Source organism: Notolabrus celidotus, chromosome 14 (assembly GCF_009762535.1).
Source record: "Notolabrus celidotus isolate fNotCel1 chromosome 14, fNotCel1.pri, whole genome shotgun sequence".
Lineage (NCBI taxonomy): Eukaryota > Metazoa > Chordata > Actinopteri > Labriformes > Labridae > Notolabrus > Notolabrus celidotus.
The window spans coordinates 3,986,662-4,011,300 of record NC_048285.1 but is presented as its reverse complement, the minus strand read 5'-3'; the positions used below and the strand labels follow the sequence as shown (position 1 = coordinate 4,011,300).

The window sequence follows — 24,639 nt, the reverse complement described above, 5'->3', positions numbered from 1 at the left end:
CTGAAGAGGAGATCCAAAAATCATTATATCCAGTAAAATAAAATAAAAAGATGGTAAAGTAAAAGCAGATAAAACAGAGGGTTATAATAGAACAAGAGAGTTTATGAATAAAAACATTAAAGTTACAGTGCAGGCTTTAAGAACTGGATTTGACTGGATTGGAAAAAACATTATTGTCCCCTAGGAGTATGGAAGTCCAACACAGTCCATACATATAATAAACAAACATGAATGCATGCATGTAATTTAAAGACATAACTCCTGTTTATCATTATGATAACTGTGCAGTCATCAGTCCTCAGTGTTCATGCATTAGCTCCAGATCCTGCAGCTTGTTGACCTGCTGAGGGAAGAAATGACCTCAGATATCAATCTGATTTCATCCTTCCAGCATGAATGAATTAAAAAGAAATTCAATTACTTAGTTTAATAATTTTCTTTTAATAAAATCAGCTGTTAACAGGTGGGTGTTCAGCCTCAGTTATAAAGCAGTGAGAGTTTCAGCGGCCCTGACATGTCTGGAGTTTGTTCAGATATGGAGCGAAATGTTGCTTCACCATGTTTGGATCTGACTCTGAGGAGAGACGGCAGACCTGAGCCTTTTCGACGGCTCGTACTCTATCTGAAGATCACTCATATTTATACATTATTTAATACTTTACAAACCAGCTGCAGTGTTCTGAAATATCTCTGGCAGACAGGGAACCGTTGTCGAGACCTCTGAGCTGGACTGATGTGATCTATGCTCTTGGTCTCAGTGAGGACTCTGGCTGCAGCGTCAGAATCAGCAGCAGCATCTGAGTGATTAACCACTGAAGATAAATGCATGGGCCATATTTTTTGAAGGAATGAAAGTAAAAAAAAAAACATGATTTAGAAAGATGCATCTGAACCAAAGTCTCCTTGTCAGGGACCGGTGACGTGCAGAGCTTCATCTGACGTTGGCTTCATAAAGAAGATATCTCCGAAGAGCTCAGGCAGTCACAAACATTCTGCACTTGTTCTCTCTCCTGATATGTGCAGGCCCTCAGGTGTAATTATCTACTTCAAATATTAATATCATGAATATGAAAACGCAGGAATGTTCTTTATTTACATTATAGAGGGATGTAAAAGTGTGTAAAGTCTATACCGTATGCAAGATGACATCACAGGTAGAGAGACACATTTCCTGTGTGTCTTCACGTTAATCTGCTGTCATTTGCAGATTTATTGTTTTTCACTGGTTCATTAAACCTTGTGATGAAATGACGCTGGTGTTTGGAGAAGCCTGTTAAAAGATTATGATGCTCTTGTGACAGAGATGAGATTTATAACAGCCTCAGAGTGTCGGTGTGTGTGTGTTTGTGTGTGAGCCGTATGCAGCTATAACACACACACACTCACACGCTGTCTGTGATGACATAAGCGATGTATGCTTCAGTAAATGACCTGTGAAATGCTGATTTCTTTCTGCAGGATGACGATGGAGAACACGAGGGACTCTTATTCATTACAGATTTGATTTATGAAGCTCTGAGGAGGAGGAAGAAGGATCCTCAGATGAAGACGGAGCTTTAAACATCATGTAACTGTGTCAGAACAGGAAATGTGAGAGGACTCAAGTTTTCCACGACAACTAAAAGAAGGAGTATAGCAGGGTTTCCCAAAGTGTGGGTCGGGACCCCCTGGAGGGTCGCGAGATGTCTTCCAGAATTATCATTTATTTGTAAAGTTATCTAAAAAATATCACATTTGACCTATTACTGAACAAAATGGCGACAAAAGCAGTAGTTACATTTGAAGTAAGACCTTGCAAACAAAACATTTCATTAGTTTTTTGCCTTTCTTTGTTGCCAGATGACTTCTAAGGTTAGCGTCAGTAAACAGTTGATTAATAAAAGAAGTCAGATGTGCATGTAGGTAGGCTAATTTTCTACAGACCAGCTAAATGAAGTATGAAGTATGAACTTTTAATCCCTGGGGGGCAGTGGGGGTTGCAAGTCTTTGGCACTTATATTTTTATCTGACCCTTAGGTCAGATAATAAGAAACAACAAAGTAAAATACCATAGCTATGCAGATGACACACACATTTACATCACCATATCACCAGGGGATTATAGTCCCATACAAACACTGAGTAAATGCATTGAACAAATCAATGACTGGACGAGACAGAACTTTCTTCAGTTAAACAAAGAAAAAACTGAAATGATTGTTTTTGGAGGAAGAAAGGTTAAAGGTTACTGCTCAGCTCCAAGCTGCACAGATGAAATGTTCAAACCAAGCCAGAAACCTTGGTGTAGTCTTAGACTCAGACCTTAATTTCAGCAGCCACATTAAGACAATCACAAAGTCTGCCTGCTATCACCTTAAGAATATATCAAGGATTAAAGGACTCATGTCTCAGCAGGATGCAGAAAAACTGGTCCATGCATTTATCTTTAGCAGACTAGACTACTGTAACGGGGTCTTTACAGGACTCCCTAAAAAGTCCATCAGACGCCTGCAGCTCATACAGAATGCTGCTGCTCGAGTCCTAACAAGGACCAAAAAAGTAGACCACATCACTCCAGTTCTTGGATCTCTACACTGGCTTCCTGTCTGTCAGAGAATAGACTTTAAAATCCTGCTGATGGTTTATAAAGCACTGAATGGTTTAGGCCCAAAATACATTGCTGATCTGCTACTACTTTATGAACCACCTCGACCTCTGAGGTCATCAGGTACTGGTCTGCTTTCAGTCCCTAGAGTCAGAATGAAACATGGTGAAGCAGTGTTTAGTCAGTATGCTCCACATATCTGGAACACACTCCCTGAAAGCTGCAGGTCTGCTCCAACTCTCACCTCTTTTAAATCAAAGACTAAGACTTTCTTATTTGCCACTGCCTTCCTATCTTAGCTCATTTTAACTCTAAATTAAAATTTTAATGTAATTTTTAATATATTTCTAATTTTCCTTTTCTTTTCTGTTTTATCATATTTGTCATTTTAATTGTGTTCTTTTATGCTTGTCTTAATGTTTTCAATGCTTTTAATATTTTAATGTAAAGCACATTGAGTTGCCCTCGTGTATGAAATGCGCTATACAAATAAAGCTGCCTTGCCTTGCCTTTTGGGATCGTGGGCTGAAAAGTTTGGGAACCCCTGGTGTGTAGGATATAGTGTTTCACTGTTATTTCTATGAGAAGTTGTATCTTATTATCATCACAGATCATGGTACACTGCAGTGCTTAAATACACAGTAATGATCTGCTACTTTATATCATTTGAAGCCAAAATATTAATTAGTAGGCCGTATATCTACTGTGTTTTATGATGCTTGATGAAATAAAGAGTCAACCAAGGCGTCAAACTATGAGTACAGATAATTAACACAGATACATTTCAACTTCTTTAATGAGTGGTTACAGGTGTGTGAGTGAGTGTGTACACCTGTTCTGCTTTATGGTTCAACTTACTTTGCACCAAGTATTAAAGGTGACATATCACGCTTTTTTCATCAATATATATTGGTCTAAGAGGTCCCCAAAACATGTCTTTAAAGTTTATGCTCAAAAAAACACTTTGAAATCAGATTTTGGCATGCCTGAAAAACCCTCTTCTTCAGTCCTCCTCAGAACACTCTGTTTTCTCTCTGACCACGCCCCCTCAGGAAGTGGATGTGGCCCCGGCTCTCCAGCACGTTGATCTAATGTTTACATGTTGGCTGAATATACACGGCTGCTCAGAGATCACGTTACTTCAACCCTCTGAATCTGATCCTGAATCTGATCCTGACGGAGAGGCGCCTGCAGCAGGATCTTTCTGAAGGATTGGTCACAGATTTAGTGTTTCTTGTTGTTTTATTTATCAGTATGTCGACGTGTGTCTTGGTACACAGCTACGAACATGTAGCTATGTGGCTATGCTAACTAGCACTAGCACTTATCCATGACAAATAAAAATCATCCACTAGATCTTCAAATCTGCAGACGTGGGGAGTAAAACCGACCTCTACCAGAAAGGCAGCGGGACCTTTCTGATGGATTGGTCACAGATTCTGTGTTTCTTGTTGTTTTATTTGTCAGTATGTCGACGTGTGTCTTGGCACACAGCTACAGCTACAGCTATGAACATGTAGCTATGTGGCTATGCTAACTAGCGCTAGCACTTATCCATGATAAATAAAAATCATCCACTAGATCTTCAAATCTGCAGACGTGGGGAGTAAAACCGACCTTTGTGTTTATTAAGACAGCCTACAACTAGCATGCCTCCCTCCTAAGCTCCTTGTTAGCACACATTTGTGCAGGTAATGAAAAACGGAGGAGGGATTCAGTATTATTTTATACAGTCTATGGGCTGAACAAGCTCCGAGCTCTGACTCCGTGACAGACTGGATATTGTTGTTACGTAACAAAAACACTGAAGTCTGAAACGGCTCGTTTCACACACATTTACAGAAAGGTGGAGAAATCAGAACAGGGGCAGAATGGATTCTTTTCATTCTCGGGGGGTTTGTAGACATGCCAGGGAAACATATTTCAGGTAGAGAACCATTAAAAAGTCAATTTTGCATGATATGTCACCTTTAATCCATGTGACCATTAGGACTGTTTATAGTTAATGCATTTGTCACAATGCGGTTAAGTTCAAGCCAAAGACCAAAACAAATGCAACAGAGGAAACGAGCAGCAAATAAAAAGTAGGATACAAATCGACAAAACGACTACAGTAACAGTAAACGTGCTGCAGATCCACAAACAATGCAACTCCAAGAATTCAACAACACAGAAAACTCACAAGGAAGATGCTGCAAATCCAGATATGACGACTGAAGTACACTCAGAAAACTTTAGAAAGAGAGAGGAAGGTAAAAGAAGTGAAGTTAATATCAGACCACAGAGGGCTAGATGACAACAGAGAGGAGTCTCTGTGTGGGTCAGGCCTCTCTGAACCCACACGTGACTGTTATTGAGAGAGCTCCTATAAACAGTATGTAAGAAGGTCAAAATATTAATAGAAGAAGGAATAAAATAAGATATCAAAATAAAATAAAACAAACAGATAGATGGTTTCTGATGTGCAGCTAGCTCTGATAAAGTTACTGATTTGAAGTTAAGTTAAATTAAGTTAGCTATGACTTGCAGTAAGATGCACAGCCAGCAGTATTTATTTTTATTTTATTTAACCTTTATTTAACCAGGTGAGTTCATTGAGAACCAATTCTCATTTGCAATACGACCTGGACTAGGTCGACTAGCTGACTCTACCTGGAGTGCCCTAACAGGCCTGAAGCACTTCTCCAGCATGTGTTTCTGGATTAGAATTATTTCTGTGTTTGCAGCCTGCTTTTAAAAGTTCTTAAGACTTTTTGCAGCATGTTATTTCAGACGGTTTCTATTGCATGTGTTTATGAAGTTGCATGGTGCAGATCGGTTAGCCTGATGTTGATGATAGTTGATCAAGTCAGGACTTCGCTTCTTATCAAAAAGCTCTGTATGAGACATCACAGGGAATACAAAGTTAAAGAAAGGAGCGCTGGTTTAGCTCAGTTGGTAGAGCCTGCACTCTACAGTCCTCAGGTTTGACTTATGGTCAGATTTGTGCATGTCATCCCTCACTCTCTCGTTCCCACATCTCCTCCGTCTCTCCAGCTGTTTTAACTAATTGAGGAAAAAACCTCTGAAATAAAAGTTTACAGAAGACATTAAGATACTTACATGAATAACATGACATCCACTGAAGATTGTAAATAAGAGGCTTTAATGTACAGTAGATTTGGGATTAAACGCTACATTTAGCCCTAGGATTTGTTAGGGTAAAAGACAGTGCTCTAATCTGACCTTCTTAAAAACAGAAGTCTGTACCAGGGAGGAAAAACTTGATTTTGTCCTCTAGCAGACAAATTCAAGACAACAAAGGGTTCATCATTACTTCTTGGTATGATATTAAAATAGAAGTTTAATAATTGAAGGTGATTGTAACATCTCTAAAACTCCTGTTGAAGGATTCACAAAGTCAGTCTGATCTGATTTTGAGGTTTTCCTTACTTTGCCCAAGAATGGGTTTAACACAGGAGGAGACTTTAATAAAGATAACACTTAGTGACTTTAAGCTCAAAGTTACAAACCCAATCCTGCAGGCTAACTCAGGCCTGAGAACCATGTTAACAAACTCACACTTCCCTGCTGTCCTCCTAATTCAGAGTGGAATTCAGGAGAATATGTTGTCATTTATTTCCTTTCCATTTCCAGGTTTCAAACATTACACCTTCTAAGACAGAGGACCTCTTCACTGTCATATTCTTATTAAACACGATCATTTCTGCAGGTTGAACAAAGTTAAGCAGCCGAATGTGATTACTTGACTTTTAGTTTACTGTCAAAAACTGTTAAGTCTTATAAAGCCCTTATAGCTGCTCTGTGGATGTGAATCTGATATCTGAGAGTTAAGGTGCAGATTTGAGATTCAGCCTCTTACAATCTGTCTCTATGAGAGGGGAATGACTGTCAGGTGTATCTTGTGTAATCTTTATCTCTAATCAGAAGACATAAAACTACTCTAAAGTTTAGAGTCCTGCATTGCTGTAAAGAAAAGCATTGAATTGTTTACATGTCTGTATGCTGAGCTGTCTGACTCCTTAATGTGAGGATGAATTATCTCTACACTTTACACTGAATTCCAAAATGACTGATAGGCACAGTTTACGCCTGATATTACATTAAAACAGTAACAAGGTTTACCATAACACACCTGGTGTTTTGGTCAGATTTGGGGAGTGAGATGATGTTTTCTGTGTGCTTTATAAAAACTGAATGTCTACTTCAGGACTACACATATATAGTTAATTACAATTAGTATTTATTATTTTTTAATTTCACAGCAGTGTAATGGGGGGTCTCATTTATATACCTGGATCTTCCAAGCGCAACTTATATTTACATTTTGTAAAAGCAGGTATTAGATGAAAGATGTGTCTAAATGTTTGCAATTAAATGTAGTTCTTAAAAGAAAACACTGCAATAAACTTTAAATATTTCTTATACCTTGACTTCAAGTTATTTAGATGATGTTTTATAAATAAGTATTGCCCTTTTTTAAGTTGCTTCCAAATAAAGCTTGATAACAAAACTCCAGGTGTGTTTTAGTATAAATTATTTTAAACCTCAAACTAATAAAAGTGTCGTTAAAAGAGTCTGTAAAGGAATGAAAGGTGTCTCTGCCTGTAATTGAATCTAAGCTGCTGTTTGTCTCCTCATGGCCTCAGCTGCACTTCATTCATGAGTTTATTTGCAGCTCACATCTCCGGTTAGAACCTACAGTAAACCGGTCCCAGGTCGGTGATCATGTGCAATGATTAGCAATCAGTGTAAGAATGATAGCAGGCCAATAGAAATAAAAAAGTTCCCCCAGATAAACCAATGGTGTGGCCACATTGTTACGGCGCTCAGCGAATCCCCTGCGGATCTGATGCAACAGGGCTGCAACTAAACTTACACCTTCGAACTGCAGCAGCGTGTCCCTCCGCTGCGGGGCTGCGGAAAGTAGTGCCGGATACACCGTCTGTGGGATTTTACTCCTAACATCCTCTCTTGTTTTCTTTTTACAAGTTTGTTTTGAGTTTCAAAAACATCTATATATTTTTACATTGTAAGAGAATATTTACTGGATCGGTTTCCTGTAACTGACTTTACAACATGTGGACATTTTAGTTTGAATCATATTTGTGATGTTTTAACAGTGTCTGCATTATTTTATTCAAGTTCAAGATTCAAGAAAGCTTTATTGCCAAGTGAGCTCGTACACACAAGGAATTTGACGTGGTGAATAGAACACTGGTACTTAACAAGACAGTAAGGACAATAAATATATAAATCTAAACACAAATCCAAAAATTCCAAGTAAAAATAAAAATACTATCTGTACAAAGAAAGGTATAGAAGTACTTTTAAAGACATGATATAAGTTCACTCAGCCTGAGCAAGAGTGCACATTTAGATGAATATAATAATAAAATATGTTATGGGATAAATTATGAAGGCAGAATGCCCCAAACGTGACAAAAGCAAGATATTTGAACTATATTGTAATTCTTACATGTTTTTAATCAAATTATATCATCACAGTAACATAAAGTTAAAAAAGTGATCAGAAAGATATTTATTGATATGAAAGTTGTTTTGTAAAGCTACAAAGAGCTTAAAATTAAGATTAGAAATAAAACTGAAATATATATTTTAGAAAACACATTTAATTCAAAAGAAAACTTTATAAAGAAATAACCCAGCTGCTTAAATCTAATACATTTTTAATTATAGTATACTTTATAATAAATCATAAATGAAGCTGTTATAATAAAGCAAATGAAAACAGGAGAGGTTGAATGTGTGTGTGCTGGTTTAACTCTCTCTCTCTCTCTCTCTCTCTCTCACACACACACACACACACACACACACACACACACACACACACACACACACACACACACACACACACACACACACACACACACACACACACACACACACACTCTGCTCTCTGTATAATGGGAAAGTCCCCAGGTTCATGACGTAACGGCCGGTTGAACTCTGTAAACCGCGGAGGGATCTCAGTCTGCGGTGATCCGGTCCGGGCATTAGGAGTTGCAGAAGTAGCGGACTTAAAAACTTTCTGTCTGCAAGTCTGTTCGCCGTCAAATAGCACTTGATGAAGAGTCCCTGACTGCTAAAAGGGAAAAATATGGCTTTTTAAATCTGCGCCTGTGTTCGTCTTCAGCCCACAGCTTCGTGTGCTTTGCTTCAGCAGCGCACTTTAAGAAGAGAATCCAGAAACTATGGGGTAAGTGCAGCTGCTGGGGACCGTTAAGTTTTCTGTGGAGGGGCAGAGGAAAGTTAGGGGATTTTTTTTTTACTTGAATAACAATCAAGACAATGTTTCAACTTGTTTTTCCTCTTTAATTTAAACAATTACCTTCTGATTTCAAACATTTACACCGTTATTTCCGCTTATAATATTCTATTTATAGCAGCCAGGTCAACATTACTTTAATAGTGAAAAATACAGATTTTTAATTACTGTCTTTTTCTAGTTATAGTTTAAGAGCAGATTAGAAATATTTCCAAGACATGTCAGTTCAATAACTTATTTAAATCCATGTTTTGTATCTTAAAGTCTGTAATTTGGGTTTTAAAGTGATGTAAAAGTTCTCACTTTGTTTTAAATTTATTATTTTACACACCCTTGGTTAATTTTTTTTAAATGTATTGGAAGTTGTGCTTTTCTGATTGATCCATGGTGACATAAATCAATAATTGCCTGAGTGCAGAAGGTAAAAGGTGATTATAAAAAATACATTTAAATTAATAAAGCTTTAAATTAATTTGTTTTAAGCTCCTCACTTTAATTTAATACATTTTTTGGACTTTTTTTGAAAATTGAAGAACTGACGTTCACATTAAGGTGTTGATTTAAAGGCTCTCTAAAAATGTAACTTTGTTTGTCTAACAGGTCTTCAGGTGTTTTCACAACTCTTTCATCCAGCCAGTGCACCGTTTGTGCTTTTGAACAATTTAATCGAAGCAGACGACACAATGGCGGCATCGATCCTTCGCAGGAAAATTCCTCCCATTTCCACAGGCGAGCTCGGCGCTCTCCCTCACCGACAGGCTAGCCGTGGCCAATCACGGCCAAGGACGGGGGCGGAGCCAGCGGAGAGGCAGCACTTAATTGGTGAGTTTTGCCAAGACGCTTTTTTATTTTTCCACATCCCGAGGTCGGAGCCGCAGTGCAGCACGGGGCTAATGTCGTACAGTGAGTACAGCTAAGTGGATATTTATCGAATGCAGACGATGCTGTTCAATCATTTTCAGATGATCGGTTAGTTGTTCACTTGGATTTGTCGGATGTTTTGCTTGCTTTTTTTTTTTTTTTAGATTTATCCTCTCTTTACCTGCGTGATTAAATTTTTTTTCCTGATTTTAGAATTTTTAATTGTTGTTTTTTTTAAAAGCTGAATGAAAAAAAAAAGGATTGCTTAACTGAATATATGATGATTATTTTTGATTTTCTTAGGTGATGGTCATTCAGATTGGATGACGGAAAAAGTTGATTTGTCTTCATTTGTGTCGACGACCGAGTCCTCTCCCAGCTCATCCCTTCCACCCTCGCCGTTAGAACAAGATGTCAAGGTGCCCTCGGATCTGGAGGTCATGACCTCGCTACTGCAGGAGGAGCTGGCTCAGCTGGAGGACTACTTCCGCTCCGAGTCCACATCCACCACAAACAAGTTGGAGAAATCCTCAAAATGTGACAAGGGTGCTCAAGGCATGGGCTCCCAGTCTTATTATCAGTTACCCTATGGCTCATATGGGACCAGCCAATCAGAAACCAGCCCTGTGGTTGTTACCTTGGCAACAGGGGAACTGGACCTGGCCAGCTTCTGCGGCGGTCCCATCGGCAGAACCAAAATAGCGCGACCCGCTCCGTACAACTACCACCACCGCTACCACCACCACAACAACGGGCGAAGAATCCTCAGCGAGGCGGTGAAAGTCGGGGAGGAAGTCGGACTGGATTCATGGGGCTCCAGGGGAAGTTACTCAGGAAGCACAGAGTTGTCTGTGAACCACTACTCCACGTTGAAGACAGTGAGCAAGAGCAGCCTGGGCAGCGTCAAGAAGGTGAGAGAATGTGCTTTATCGTTGAAGGAAGAGGAGAGTTATTGTTTCTCAGAGGGAATGTTTTGCAGCGAGGAGATTGCTCGAGGTTTTTGCCTGGGCAGCTCGTACGACAGCCACCACAAGAGAGATGGACAGTTGATGCACAATGTGAAGGTCAATGTAAGTTACGACAGCACGGGGCTGGAGGTCCTGCACTGCAGCAAAGATGGAGGACTTTCTGGGGGTATTCCCCAAGAGACAATGGTGGCCAACGACGGCTACTTCCACCAGTCAATGGCTGGCACGGAGCCTTACCATAGCTTTATAGGAGACCTCGATCAGCCCACACAAGCACAGGCTGTAGAGCCCCAACATGGCCACTACCTCTATCCAGAATGCCTTGCAGACCAAAGCTACGAATGTCTGTCCAGAGGGGAGGCAGAAGGGACACTGCTAGGTGGCCCCATCCACCGCCCCACCCAGAGGTTAAAGGATGAGCCCTGCTCGGTCAAACCGGCTCTGGTGATGGGCGGCTCTATGGAAGGAGGCACTGGAGAGAGGAAGCAGAAGAAGAGAGACCAGAACAAAACTGCTGCTCACAGGTAAACAAGTCTTTTCTCTTAAAATCCTTGTTAAGCCCTTCAAAAAAAACATGTAAAATAAGTGAAGTTGTGAGAAATTCTGCATGAAACGACTGAAAAATGTTTTAAAGAGGGTTGTTTTTTTAATTCTGCAAAGTTGTAGTAAATAATAACAAATCATACTCTGAGTTTGAGTCCATCATTCAGCTGAAAACTTAGCTTTCTAACTCAGCCTCTGAAGATGTGTTACGTAAAGCATCTACCCCAGTGCTTTAAATGTCCTGCAGAGTGTAGGAGGGAAGTGGAAAGTCCCTCACTGTCTGCCAAATTCAGCCCCACCTAACGTCTATATGTCAGTCTGTGTGGCTTTTCTTCTTCTTCTTTGTGTAAAATGGGATAAAAAGTGTAAAAGCCGGGGGAAAATGGAAGTATGAAAAAGTGTAAATGGATCAGTGATGCAGGAGGAGAAATAAACATCATGTAATCTCAGGGGAGGGATGACGGAGCTGTGTGTGTAATCCACCCAATGTAGCTCAAAGGTCACGCTCGCTTTGACTTATTAATAAAGATGCAAGGCAGCAAAAAAAAAAGCTGCAAACCTAAACCTGCTGCTTCTTTATCCCAGGTACAGGCTGCGTAAGAGGGCGGAGCTGGACTCTCTGGAGGAGGAGCTGCATGGCCTCGAGGGGCAGAACCGGGAGCTTCGTGACAAGGCGGAGTCGGTGGAGCGAGAAATCCAGTACGTCAAAGATTTACTGATCGAAGTCTACAAGGCTCGCAGTCAGCGGCTCAAACAGGACGGCAGTGCCTAAAAGAGAGAAGAACCGCCCACCTCCCAAAAACCCGAGAGCACCCAGAGAAACATCAAGAGCACCAACTGATTTTTGTCTCACGAAAATGAAATGGTAGTTGCATGATTTTGGTAGTTCTTTTTCTAAAAAACTAAAAAAAACAGATTTGTTCAAAGAGGACCGCCGAACAAAAAACACACCTTTCCTCCACGACGAAAGCGAAGGTGACTAAACTCTAACCAGCCTTAGCGAGGAGGCTTCCTGAGGAGATGCTGAACTTGTCCGTGACCACTGTGATCCGAACTGCACTCACAGCCTTGTGATGACTGCGCTTGTGACGATTGATCGTTTACAAAATGCTCTTTGAATTAGTAGTAGTGATTGAATTTTTTGCTTGTGGTTTTTGTGACACACACACACATCGGCAGCATCGAAGCAGATCCATAACTAAATATATATTTTATTTTATATTTTTATTTTTACTTAATATATTCATTTATTATCATTTTTGCTTCAAACAAATGAATAAAGGGATTGCTGGACAAAGTGTGTAACATGCTCTACAAAATATTCATTATCAGACACATTTAGAAGATTTGTATTGCTAAAGATGTTGAGTATTTACACTTCTTTACCCCTCTGAGATACCCAATGCATGTTTGATTTTGGAAAAAGCATGTGCGAGTGTTATTTGAAGGCAATATTCTGTTAATGCATGGCTTCAAGATTTCCACCGAGTTATTCTTCTCATCAGCTGGTGACTTTTCTCCCCCCCCGGTCGCCGGTGAGACTCACGCTCAGGATTTGGTTTTCTGCTCTGAGAAACACAAACATTGCTTCTTTTCTTCCTCTTCTCTCTCGGCTGTATTTTTGCGAACAAACAATCACCTGTTGACGCAACAATAAATCGTTGTTGGGTAACGGTACGACTTCATGGGAATTTTGTTTTCAATTGATCAATTTGATGTATCTGAAATTCAGGTCCTTTAATACTGGATGTCAATGTCAGGAAATTAAACGTCAGGTTAATTACAGCCAAATAAAAACCACTTATGTAGTTTCATTCATCTCTGCCTTCTGGACTGTTTTTCACTGCATGCTGCCATTTCAAAAACACCCCCACCAAATTTCATGAGCTGCACTCAGAGCGGCACACACGCAGAATAAGAAGAGGGTGGGATTAAGAGATAAAGAGGGATGAAGAATCTGCCCCTCCTTTCTGTTCTGCGCCCTGCCCCGTAACTGCCTCTCAGTCCAGCCCTCTTTTTGGCTGCAATGCAGACACAGCTCGACTTGAGGATTCACGGCAAGACGGCAGGCTTTGATTGACACCTGTGCATCAAAACAACCATTTCCCTACCACAATAAAAGCCGGGGTGAAGTCAACATCAGCCAAACAGAAAGTGAAAACGATAAGAGAATAACTAATTGGCACGTCTTGTTATTTCTCACTTCTCCTTCCTGCTTTATGTCCGATCCTCCAGGGCTGAAGTGCCGTGATATCAAGCTCCGGCAGTCAACAACACACAACATAAGTTGACTATCTCATCTCTCAGCTTGTGCGTGCGCCTGCGTTTAAGTGTGTGCATGCGTGCGTGTGTGTGTGTGTGTGAGTGAGTGTGTGAAATCTCTTGGTATCTCTCCTAGCAGTCGTAGGCCTTTCAAGTGCATGAGGCAATATCACACAATACTTGCAGAAGAAGGAGGAGGAGGAGAGAGATGCAAGTGAACTATCAGAATAAAAAAGTAGTTGGTTGACAGAGAATGCTGTTAAATGTATTGATTCAGTTTGTTTGTTTTGACACATGCAATGGAAAGAAATGGATTCTAAATATGATTTATAACCTGATTTTTGGATTGTGTTCAATAAAATCCTCCCCTAAACATTTTTATTCTGCTTTTAGATTTGATGCCATATTAACCCTCCTTTTAACGCCTGGGCTCCTCGTGTAAAAAGGCATGTTTGATCTCAGCAGAGAAATGCACAACCATGTTATATACATCTTTGTTTTCAGGATAACCTAGGGAATCAGAATCTATCTCCCAAAAGGATGTCAGATGAAGTCTTACATTGTTATTACACCGTGAATGCAACGGGGGGAAAAAAGCGAAAATGACATTTCACAGATTTTTGTTGAAATAAAATGTAAAACAACGAGGACTGACTGAGATATTTTGCTTCCTGAATGGGTTCTCATCAGGAAGTGAAATAAACACTACAGATATCACATATAAAATGCTGAATTCTTATGTTTATCTTGAGTAAAAAATATAAATATTTCAGGCACAACAAGCAACTCAAAAAGGCGCAATTACAGTTAAATAAATGAATACACATATAAATAGGGAGAGAATTTTAGGTGTTCAAACAACTCTAAAACGCTTTAAAAAGAACAACATGCCGTGCAATAAGATAAAAGATAAGACATAATCACGTTTCCATCCGTTTAATAAATGATAGGCTAAATTAAAAACATCTGAAATGTATAATTTAGATTATAATTACTCAAATATCAGGGAATGAATCCGGATGAAAGCACAAAATAAGCAAATAAGGATTTAAATATCAATCATGATGTATAAAATGAATTTACTGTACGTGCAAATATGAATAAATTTCACATAAATGTTGTTACAGAGCGCCAGACGGATACAGTGTCCACATGCAGAAGTGAATCTGATTTCACCCTCATGAGTCCGTGCAGAACACTCCGCTAACACTTACAGTGAGCAGAGCTGCTCCACCACCAGGTGTCCCTCTAAGCCTGGAAACAGGCCACACTGGAGCCATGCAGGGTGGTTGTTTTTTCAAATGTTTCTACAGTAAACCGGAGAAATGATAATACAGCAAAAATACACTACAGCAAGACAGATGATGTGAGAGAGCATGAACCGCTTCCTTTTCTATGGAGGTGTCTGAAGAAGAGTCTCAACATGAGATAAGATAGATGTTAATAACTACATGAAGGGACTGAAGCTGGGGTCATCAGCCCTGTGTTTCCACATTTCTAGGACATTTTCAAACAGACAAGATGTAAATATCCTTTATGTGCCAAAACACTCAACAAGACAGCGCAGTAGACTTGATGACACTGACAGATTGACACAGAGGAGTTTTCATAAGGCATCCTCCTTACTTAACGTTTCCTCCATGAGCCTATGACGCCTCCAGAAGGCTGGAAAGTGACTCCAAGCATCCCAGGAGCGCCCCCTCTCTATGCCAACACGGCTTTCCAGAGGTATTGATGCACTGCAAACTGTGGTGTATGTCCAGTTGTTGCGCTTCATTCGGCTGATCTGACCGGAAGCTAGTCAATGCGAGGACTCTGTACTACTTAGTTTAGTTTGTTAATTTAAAAGGACAATGTTGCAATACACAAAGAGATGGGCGCACCAGATTTAGCTAAAAGCTACATTCCATCTGTAGTCCATTGCTACTGGATAATAGGTTGGGTGTAATTGGCCGCCAAATTGGGAGAAAGGGGGATACAATCTGATCCAAATTTATGAAAAAGGAAATGTGGGAACATAGGGCCAAATTTTGAAAAAAAATCTTAGAAATGAGGGAACACAGGCACGCTCCCCTGAAGCTCCTCAAGTGCAGAAGAAGATTAAATTCAGATATGTGAAACAAGCAGAGATAAAAAGTGGATTTGGCAATATTTACACCTTTACCAGTCAAATTAAAATAAGGCTGTTGTACTTATCACCTGGCTGTGTTAAATACTTGATTCTGATTGGTCGGAACTTCTTAACTTTGGAGTTTTATTACTGACAGCCTGATCCCACACAGGTTAAATCAATCCATAGAGAGGAGTTTGGCTAATATTACGAATCTTTTAACTTGGAGTGTTTTTATTTCTTTATTTCTTTTTAAAGTTATATTTTGGGGCTTTTATGCCTTTATTTGATAGGATAGGTGAATAGAGAGACAGGAAATGTGGGGAGTAGAGAGCGGGGGAAGACATGCAGGAAAAGGTCACGGCCGGGAGTCGAACCGGCGCGTACGGAGAGAGAGAGGTCGCTGGTTGTATGTGGGGCGCTTAGACCGCTACGCCACCAGCGCACCCAGAGTGTTTTATTTTCTAAATGTTTTACTTCATTATTGGAGCACAGAACTTAAGGTTTGAGTTTAATGAATGACCAGAAGGCAAGGAAAAGCGAGTTGGGAAAGAACGCAGGAACAAAAAGGGAGGCTAAAAGAAACAAGGAGCTGAATGAAAGAGATGTCGAGCAATTTAGGATTTTAAATAAGTTAAAAAGTGGAAACGCTAGTCCCCTCAGAGTCTAAGTTGGTAGCTTTTTTCTATCACAAATCATGTTAAGAAAAAGAAAAAGAGAGAGTCAGAAAAGGGGTTTCCTTCACTGTGCTGTGATTGCATCGTCTCACACCTGCCCCCTTGCAGCAGAGCCCCGTTAAAAATCAGGATATAGAAATAGTCAATCTTTTCGCTAACAGTCTAGTTTGCTTAAGTAAGTCACAAGGAAGCATCCCTGTTATTATCAGTCTGTTTGATGAACACTTTAAAATTCCTTATGGGAGCTTTAATTTCACACTCTGATGGGAGGGTAAATAAATTAAACATCATAATTTAAGCCTCATAAGATGTAATTCTAATGTAATCTTTGTAATTAACAGGAGGGCGTTATAAAAGTAATGAAAGAAAAATAAAGAATGACAGTCATGCCTAACTCCATTAAAATACTGCAGATTTGTGCCATTACCATTAGACACGAAGTCTTTAAATAGATGCCCCTGTTAGCTTTATATAACCTCAATCAATAAACAACAAGTTTAAACACTTTCAAAAATGTCAGAGGCTGTCATCTAATAGCTAGTGTTGTTATCTTGTATGGAAGGTCGGGCCAGACACAAACATTTATTTACAGAGTTATGTTGGTTTTGAAAGAGCTATAAAATTCAGACCCAGTTTTTGAGTTCAAGCAATAAACATAATTGGTAGTTTGACTTCTGTTGTAAGGAAGTCAATAGAGTGGAACAGAGAAAACGTGCACTCATATGAACCTACTTGAACAACATGTGTGCGTGTCTGAGCGTCTTCCAAAGTACTGATGTTCTGATGTTCCTTTTGTCCTCGGATGACTGTGGGCGTTGACATACCATCAGGTATGAAATTAATCAGCTCAGTAAGGCGTGTTTGCATCGTTAAAAAAACGCAGGAGTAAACGGAGTAGTCAAGGTGGTGACAAAGAGTTCAGCCAACACTCTGTTGGATTGTGCTTGGTCAAAGTAGTATGTTTTCTCCTTCAATGTATTTACACGGCGGCCATTTTTCTCTGACATCACGCTCATGTTGGGGGTCTCAGATGCTATTGTACTGTACTGTTGTAGGCTAAAGCTAGATACTAGGTTGAAAACCATTTAACTTCTCCATGCTAAAATGATCTTTAGCTAGTTAGTGACAGCTGTAGATATGAAAACAAAGATGTCACCTCTGCTGCTGCTAATAAGAGTGGTACGTCAATACAGCGGCCGCCATCTTGGAAATGGGAGCTGTATCTCTTAAAAACAGGAAGCATTGGATTCATGCACTTCATATTAGGAATTTCTGCAGAAATTTTCATGGAAGTCTCAAAAATGTATTCAAATATTTCAGATATTGGGGCGCTGGTGGCTTAACGGTCTAAACGCCCCACATGCAAAGGCTATAGTCCTCGTCGTAGAGGTTGCCAGTTCAATTCCCGGCCGAGACCATTTGCTGCATGTCTTCCCCTAATCTACTCCCCACATATCCTGTCTTTCTACAGTTGTCCTATCAATAAAGGAAAAACACCTGAAAATATAACTTATAAAAAAAATAAGATTTACACCCAATTATTGCATGGCTTAAAAAACAGAACTTTCTTACCATGCAAATGTTGAAATATGTTCTCCTGAAGTCGTCAAGTATTAGAAATAGATGTGTTTTTATATTGAGGAGTTAAATGTGACGTTTCCTCTGCAGAAATAAAGGTTTTGCACCAATGAAGCAGCCTGAAACAAGTCACAAGTGGAAATAATAATTATAAATGACATATTATTTATCACTTAGAAATATCTAGTTGATGTCAGTGCTGGATGAACTTAACAAGTAATTTGTGAAAACATCTGGGCTACAGGAAAAACAGCTGCTTTAATGTTTAATGTGAGATCAATTTAGAGGACATTACATGAAAGCAAATAAGAATTATGTCTGTTTCATGGTCTTGTTTCTTTTAAAAGTCAAGTTCTTGCAAAGTAAACAAACAAATAAATCTGTCTGTGATAAAAGCTTGACCTCTAAAATAAACAGTTTCCACTTTCAAACCACATCAAAACAAAATACAGTATGAGCCATATGCTACACAGCGTAGAATACTATTATTAAAAACAATAGAATTAATATACTGCCTTGAACTTAATGAAAGTGATGCAATAAGTGCACAGATGAATGTAAATCTTATGGTGACCTTGGAACAACACAACCAATTAAAGTGTGAGAAAGAGATGGTAAATAAAGCATGACAGTTCTGTGTTGACCTTGCAAACAGCAGGTGGTTTAAACAGTCTCCACTTAAGGGTCTACTTAACTCACCTGATCCAGAGCGTTCCTAAACACACCACAGTCTTCAGCAGCAGAGATTGAGGTGGATTAGGTTTCATGGAACTGTATCGTTAAAGAATTATGTTTATGATAATCTGAAGGCCTGAGACTAAACTGGAAGTGTTCTGGTTTTTGTTTGCAGTCTTATATATCAACAGAAAAACAGTCTGTATGGAGAGCAAACGTGTGCCTGCAGTAAAAGGCATCTCATCGGTGCTGTCAGTCACTCGTTATTTAGTTTGGTTGTATTTTTGTCTCTTTGAGGCTGCAGACCTGAACAGCTGATCAGTGAACTGCATGCAAAAGAGCACGTCTGTGCAAAAACAGAAAGGGCTTTCTTGCACAGTGAGGTGCTGAAAAAATCCCAAGTGGAGCGTACACCTAAACAGAGATGAGTTCATGAGTTGGAGTCCTTCAAAATGAGCTTAACAACATGGCAGAATAGGCCCCATCTGCAGTTAATTGTAGTCTAGCTTGCGTGCTGTTTCTGCGGGCAGTTTTTCATTAAAGGGGCCAAGCTGAGCAGCATCCATTGTTTCTAGTACAACTATGGGGGACATGCAACTCCTACAACCCCACTTCAAAAAAATGGAAGTATCCCTTTAACTGATGGCTACACCAGGAGCCCCAAAGAGTTGGCATTCGCTCAGCATCATTTAACAGTTTAAGAGTTTTCTGCGGGACAGTTTTTGCAAGCAAACATTGTGATTTTGTTCCATTACTATTTCCTAAAAATGTTCAGTGCTGCGAAGAGCTTCTAAATTATTTCTGGGGCCCCCACAAAAACAAGATGATACATCTCAAAGGCAGCAACAGCGCGCTCAAAAAGCAAAACAATTTTTAAAATCTGCATGACAAAATCTTTAACTTTGGGATTTAAACTTTGAATGCAGACAATAATTAACATAGCATTAATATCTAAAAGAGGCCTTGGGCACAGCACAAGCTAATGTTCGATTATATTAGATGCTCCAGTCAAAGATGAAGACGTGACAAATAGTCCACCGGCTGCAGCAGCTTTATATTAAAATTCTCAACAAGGTGTGGATTTCTCTGTGAGTGTTTCTGCTGGCTAAAGAAACAGGAGTAAAGACGAAGGCAACACAGGATCATACCAGAGCCAGAGCGGGAGGACGATGTGGGGGAGGCATGATGCAAGAAGGGGAGAGTGGAGGAGGGTGGAGGGACCACAGTGAGACTCCACTGATGTTGGAGAGCAGATGAAGAGCTGGAGCTGAGAGCTGCAGAATGGCCTGCAGCTGTGTTCGAGGCTGTGTGTACAAACCGGCGAGAAGCTTTTAAATTCATTATGAGCAGCCGAGCCCTGGGGGGGTGTGGGGGGATCTCAGGAGGCCAGACTGGATGGAGATACAGAAGACCACAAGAGTAATATAGATCTGTGATATTCTGCATCAGTTCAACCTTTCAGATTTAAAAAATGAGGCCATGGTTAGTCTGAATCAGAGCAGCCGTGTGGTTTTCTGTCTATTATACAGTTAGACTTGTTGTGTGTAGCCGTGGTGTTCCAGCCTGAGGGTGGCAAGAAAGGAAACATGTACCATCTTGGCAAAATGCTGGCTGTGGTTAGTAAATGTGCTCTGCCATCTCACTGAAATCCAGGCCAAGGTGTTCTAAAAAAAAAGGTGAAGTCAGATTACGGCAGTCAGATTGGATCAATTATAGAAATCAGGTCATGCAGGAAATCAAACAAGGCTTCTGAACACACTCTGAATCAGATAAACCAGTTTTGGTTTGGATCAGATCAAACCTCTGAGATGTTTGGAGCGTAGATTACACAAACATGATCGGCACAACTGCAGTCAAAACTTTCAAAGCGCCCCTGGTGATCGGCTGAAGAAGAGCTTGTCATAAAGCCTGCCTCCTCCATGGGAACAGATGGAACATGACTCAAACTAGAAAATATAAATATAACACAAAGACTGTTTCTGCCAGTTAATTCTCCTGCCGATTTAGTAAATGCAAATGTTTATTTTTCATAGGTTAGTAAAAAGAGGGGATGTGACGTCATGATTGACAGCTCTGTACAAATGTTGTCTTCTGCAGCGGACATTCTCACCTTTCCATTAATACCACATTTGTCTCATTCAGTATATTCAAAATAAATTCAGGATAGTCTGGCGCCCCCAAAACTGGTCTAGGTATTTAAGGGTTAAGTGTCTGCTTTGAATCCACATAAGGATCTGTACCGACCCAAAGAAGCTTTGACTTTCTATCAGTACCTCAAATGTGTCTTCGATTGGCTAAAGGGACGGGTTTCAGTCTTGCAGCTAAACCGCAGATCCCTCCAAAATATGTCAACAATGCAATATGTCAACACCCATCAACTGAGCCTCTAACCTGTATTTTTAATCTAAGCCTCAGGATAAACAAACTTCCTAAAGTTTGGAAATCCGCATTTGTCCTCCCACTGCTAAAAGGAGGCGAACCCTCCATCGTGAATAATTACAGACCTATCTCTAAATTATGTATTCTGTAAAAAGTATTTGAAAAATTGGTTTGTGATCAACTGAAGGAATTTTTGGAATCAAACAGCATTTTAAACCCCCTTCAGTCAGGTTTTAGGAAGCAGCATAGCACTGCTACTGCTGCCATGAAAGCTCTAAATGATGTATTTGAGGCATTGGACTCTAAAAGGTTTTGTGTTGCTCTGTTCATTGACCTATCCAAGGCATTTGACACTGTAGATCACAGTCTCCTGTTAGATATTCTCTTGAAAAATGGCATCTCCAAACAGGCTGCCTCTTGGTTTGCGGATTATTTGGCAAATAGGACACAATGTGTTCAGATGGCTGGAGTTAGTTCTGCCTCTCTTGAGGTCACAAAAGGCGTACCTCAAGGTTCAGTCTTAGGACCCATTCTGTTCTCAATCTACATCAATGATCTGTGTGCAAACTTGCCAAATGCCTCATACCGTCTTTATGCAGATGACTCTGTAATTTACTGCTGTTCACACTCGATTGCACAGGCTTTTAAATTCTTGCAATCCGCCTTTGATGCAGTGCAGAATCGACTGGAAACATTGAAAATGGTTTTAAATGCGGAAAAATCCAAACTAATGCTTTTTTCAAATGCATCTGTTCCCTCGGAGGGTATCCCCTCAATTAGAACTGTCCAGGGTAAAACTTTAGAGCTGGTCACCAGTTACAAGTACCTGGGACTAATTATTGATGGAGACCTTTCATTCAAAGTGCATGTCACAAACCTAATCTCTAAATTAAGGGTGAAGCTCGGTTTCTATTACAGAAACAAGTCATGTTTCTCCCTTAGAGCTTGGAAGCTCCTAATGTCAGCTACTTTCTTGCCTGTACTTGATTATGGCGATGTTGTGTATATGTGTGCTTCATCCAGCTGCCTACAGACCTTGGTTCCGGTCTACTCTGAGGTTTATCACTGGTTGTAGCCGCCTCACCCACCACTGCAAATTGTACGCTAAAGCTGGCATGCCTTCCTTAAATGTAAGGAGATATACACACTGGATGACTCTGGTTTATAAGGCTCTTCTTGGCTTGGCTCCTACTTATTTATGCACTTTTCTTCAGAGAACTGGAAGCCGTTATGCCCTACGATCAAATGACATTTTGCATCTTTCTACTCCTCGTGTTCGAACTGAAACGGGAAAAAAAGCATTCAGTTTCTCTGCCCCCTCTGCTTGGAATGCCCTCCAATCCGAACTGAAACTGTCAGCATTTGTTTCATTGGAAGCTTTCCGCTCTATCTTAAGAAAACGACAACGGAAATCTTTTGAGCAGTGCCTGTGTTCTTAAATTGTAACTGTAAAATAACTTCTGCCCTTTATTTTATCAAATTGCTTGTATTTTATATTTTAATGTTTGTTGTCGTTATTTGTCTGTTTTGTTTACTATGACGTATGTTGCTGCCTCTCTTGGCCAGGTCACCCTTGCGAAAGAGGTCTCGATCTCAATGGGTCTTTTATCTGGTTAAATAAAGGTTAAATAATAAAAAAACATCCATTGGATTTGGACACTGTCTTTGTACTTTCTATCCAATCAGAATGAACACAAATACTGATTTGATTGATTCCTAACTTACTTTCAACTACTTGCTCCTCTCTAACTCTGACCTCCTTTCCAATATCCTTAACTTCTAGCTCCAAATAAAAAATGAAACATGATGGGGACAGTGTTCGAACTAAACGTGAGGCTTCAAAATGACCAATAGGGGATGTCATGGTGTCTCCGTCCTCCTACATTAGCTGCAGATGCATCCTTTGAAGGGTGCATCTCAAGAGAGGCCAAAGCTGCCCCACCTTGAAGGCTCCATCAAATGCGTCAGATGCATCCTTTATGGTCCAGTATATCTCAAGATTAATTTCACGCAAATTCAAACGAGAAGGCGGACTCGTACGTGATCAAATAATTTACTTTTAAAACGTAAGTTGTTCGTTTCAACGTAATGGAACAAGACAGTGATTTAATAACTTTAAATTATCTTCAAGTAACAGGTTATCTGACGTCAGTTATGTGATACTTCTGGAGCAGCTTTCACAGCTGCTTAGCAACAGGAGCGGCAATTAGTTGTGAGCTAGTTAGGGTGGTAACAGCTAGTGACATAAACTAGAGATCCTCTGTAGACCAGATCCTCTGACACCAGTTCATGCCTTTAAGATGATACCCCTAAATCAGATATTGAGTCCAGTTGCAACCAGCCAGGACTGATCAGCACCATTGATCCATGTGGTGTTGCACTTGTCTTAGGAATGGAAAAGTACTGTTGCGTGTAAAGGGCAATTACAAGCTGTGTCACACCTTCAACCACACCCACCTCTCTGACGCCTAGGAGGTATTTTTTTTATCAGCATCATCCTCTTTGATCTGAGGGCAGGGTGTGTTTCAGATCTCCTCTCACTCATGAACGCTGAACTACCTGTGCTGTTTCAAGCTCAGCATTAACAAGATGAACTAGAAGCTAAAGCTACAGGCTGAATTACCAAAACATGTTTATGACGGAAACACAGCACATAGGCGGGGGGTTGTTTCATTTAAAGTGAACAGAACTTACTTAAATGTCTCAGTCTGTCCTCTTGTCCATCCTCTGACCCTATTGTGTTTTCCTTCCTGAGGTGCTGTTTGAGAGTCTCCAAAAGCGATCAGATTTATCCCTCTTTACCTGTCTGCACACCTTCTCCCTCTTCTCATCAGAACTGCAGTTGCCTGACCTTAAATGCCCGCCCACTCCATCTAAATCCACATAAATCCATGTACCTAACCTTCTCTTTCTTTATTCACCAGTTTATCCAAGCATGTGCTTCCTTATTGTCTCTCTCAGTGGAGTTTGTGTCACTGAAACTTGGACCTGCCGGGACCTGTCTGTGAGCTTTCCTACGAACAATTCACTGTTTTCACACAATGATAGTGAAATGATGGTGTAATGGTGTTTTCCGAGTTTGCACGTTTTTCAGTGTAAGATATCTGTCATAGTTTCAGCCATCCTGACTGATCTGCAGCAGAAAAGTTAAGGATGGTGGAAAAACGGTAGAACACTGGGCCATGTTGAGAGAAAAAATAAGTTTGTTACTGTGCACATTTCCTTTTTGCTTCACTGTTAAACTCTAATGTTAGACTGGATGTTATCAAATACTAACTTGCTAGCTTTTGTTGAGCCAAATTTAGCATTTGTAGTATTTAGCAGCGTTTATCAGAACAGAATTGGTAGAAATGGAATATAATATTCATAAGTATGTTTTTATTGTGTATGAGTGCCTAGAAGTTGTTTTGTTTTTTCTTAACTAAGAATGAGCCTTTTATTAGAATAAACATGTTTAGAAGCAAACTGTAGACCGACCTTTTTAGTATCACTTTTAACTGAGTTTTATTCTTATAACAGTTTAATTTCACCTTACTTCATTTATCTATTTATTATCTAGTTCAAATTTTAGTCACTTTTTATTTTGTTTTTTTTATTTATTCATTTATTTTAAAGGTGACATATCATGCAAAATTGACTTTTTATTGGTTCTGTACCTGAAATATGTGTCCCTGGCATGTCTACAAACCCCCCGAGAATGAAAAAAATCCATT

The 24,639-nt window shown here is 39.9% G+C and overlaps 1 protein-coding gene and 1 long non-coding RNA gene across 4 annotated transcripts in view; one reads left to right on the top strand and one right to left on the bottom strand.

Moving 5' to 3' along the window:
* The window catches only part of LOC117825407, a 35,714-nt gene that overhangs the window by 5,503 nt on the left and 5,572 nt on the right, over positions 1-24,639 (bottom strand). Inside the window, exons 3-4 of one of the 3 annotated variants that reach the window (XR_004633841.1) lie at positions 20,140-20,211; positions 18,130-19,938 (exon numbers count right to left, since the gene is read on the bottom strand). The exons of 1 other annotated variant lie outside the window; for it this stretch is intronic. This is a non-coding gene — a long non-coding RNA (uncharacterized LOC117825407). Of the gene's footprint in view, positions 1-18,129; positions 19,939-20,139; positions 20,212-24,639 lie in introns of those variants that run through there. One more of the 3 variants, XR_004633840.1, reaches the window with a different exon arrangement.
* On the top strand, positions 8,573-13,063 carry LOC117825403. Its single transcript, XM_034701236.1, has 4 exons — positions 8,573-8,804; positions 9,474-9,695; positions 10,038-11,226; positions 11,831-13,063. Exons 2-4 carry the CDS (start codon positions 9,557-9,559, stop codon positions 12,015-12,017), a joined length of 1,515 nt encoding a protein of 504 aa, XP_034557127.1. The 5' UTR covers positions 8,573-8,804; positions 9,474-9,556; the 3' UTR covers positions 12,018-13,063.

Bases quoted from the DNA above. Each gene is read 5' to 3' on its own strand.
- LOC117825403 (XM_034701236.1), top strand. From the start codon at position 9,557: ATGGCGGCATCGATCCTTCGCAGGAAAATTCCTCCCATTTCCACAGGC. The intron at 9,696-10,037 runs GTGAGTTTTGCC...TGATTTTCTTAG, and splicing joins GGAGAGGCAGCACTTAATTG to GTGATGGTCATTCAGATTGG. The intron at 11,227-11,830 runs GTAAACAAGTCT...TCTTTATCCCAG, and splicing joins AACAAAACTGCTGCTCACAG to GTACAGGCTGCGTAAGAGGG.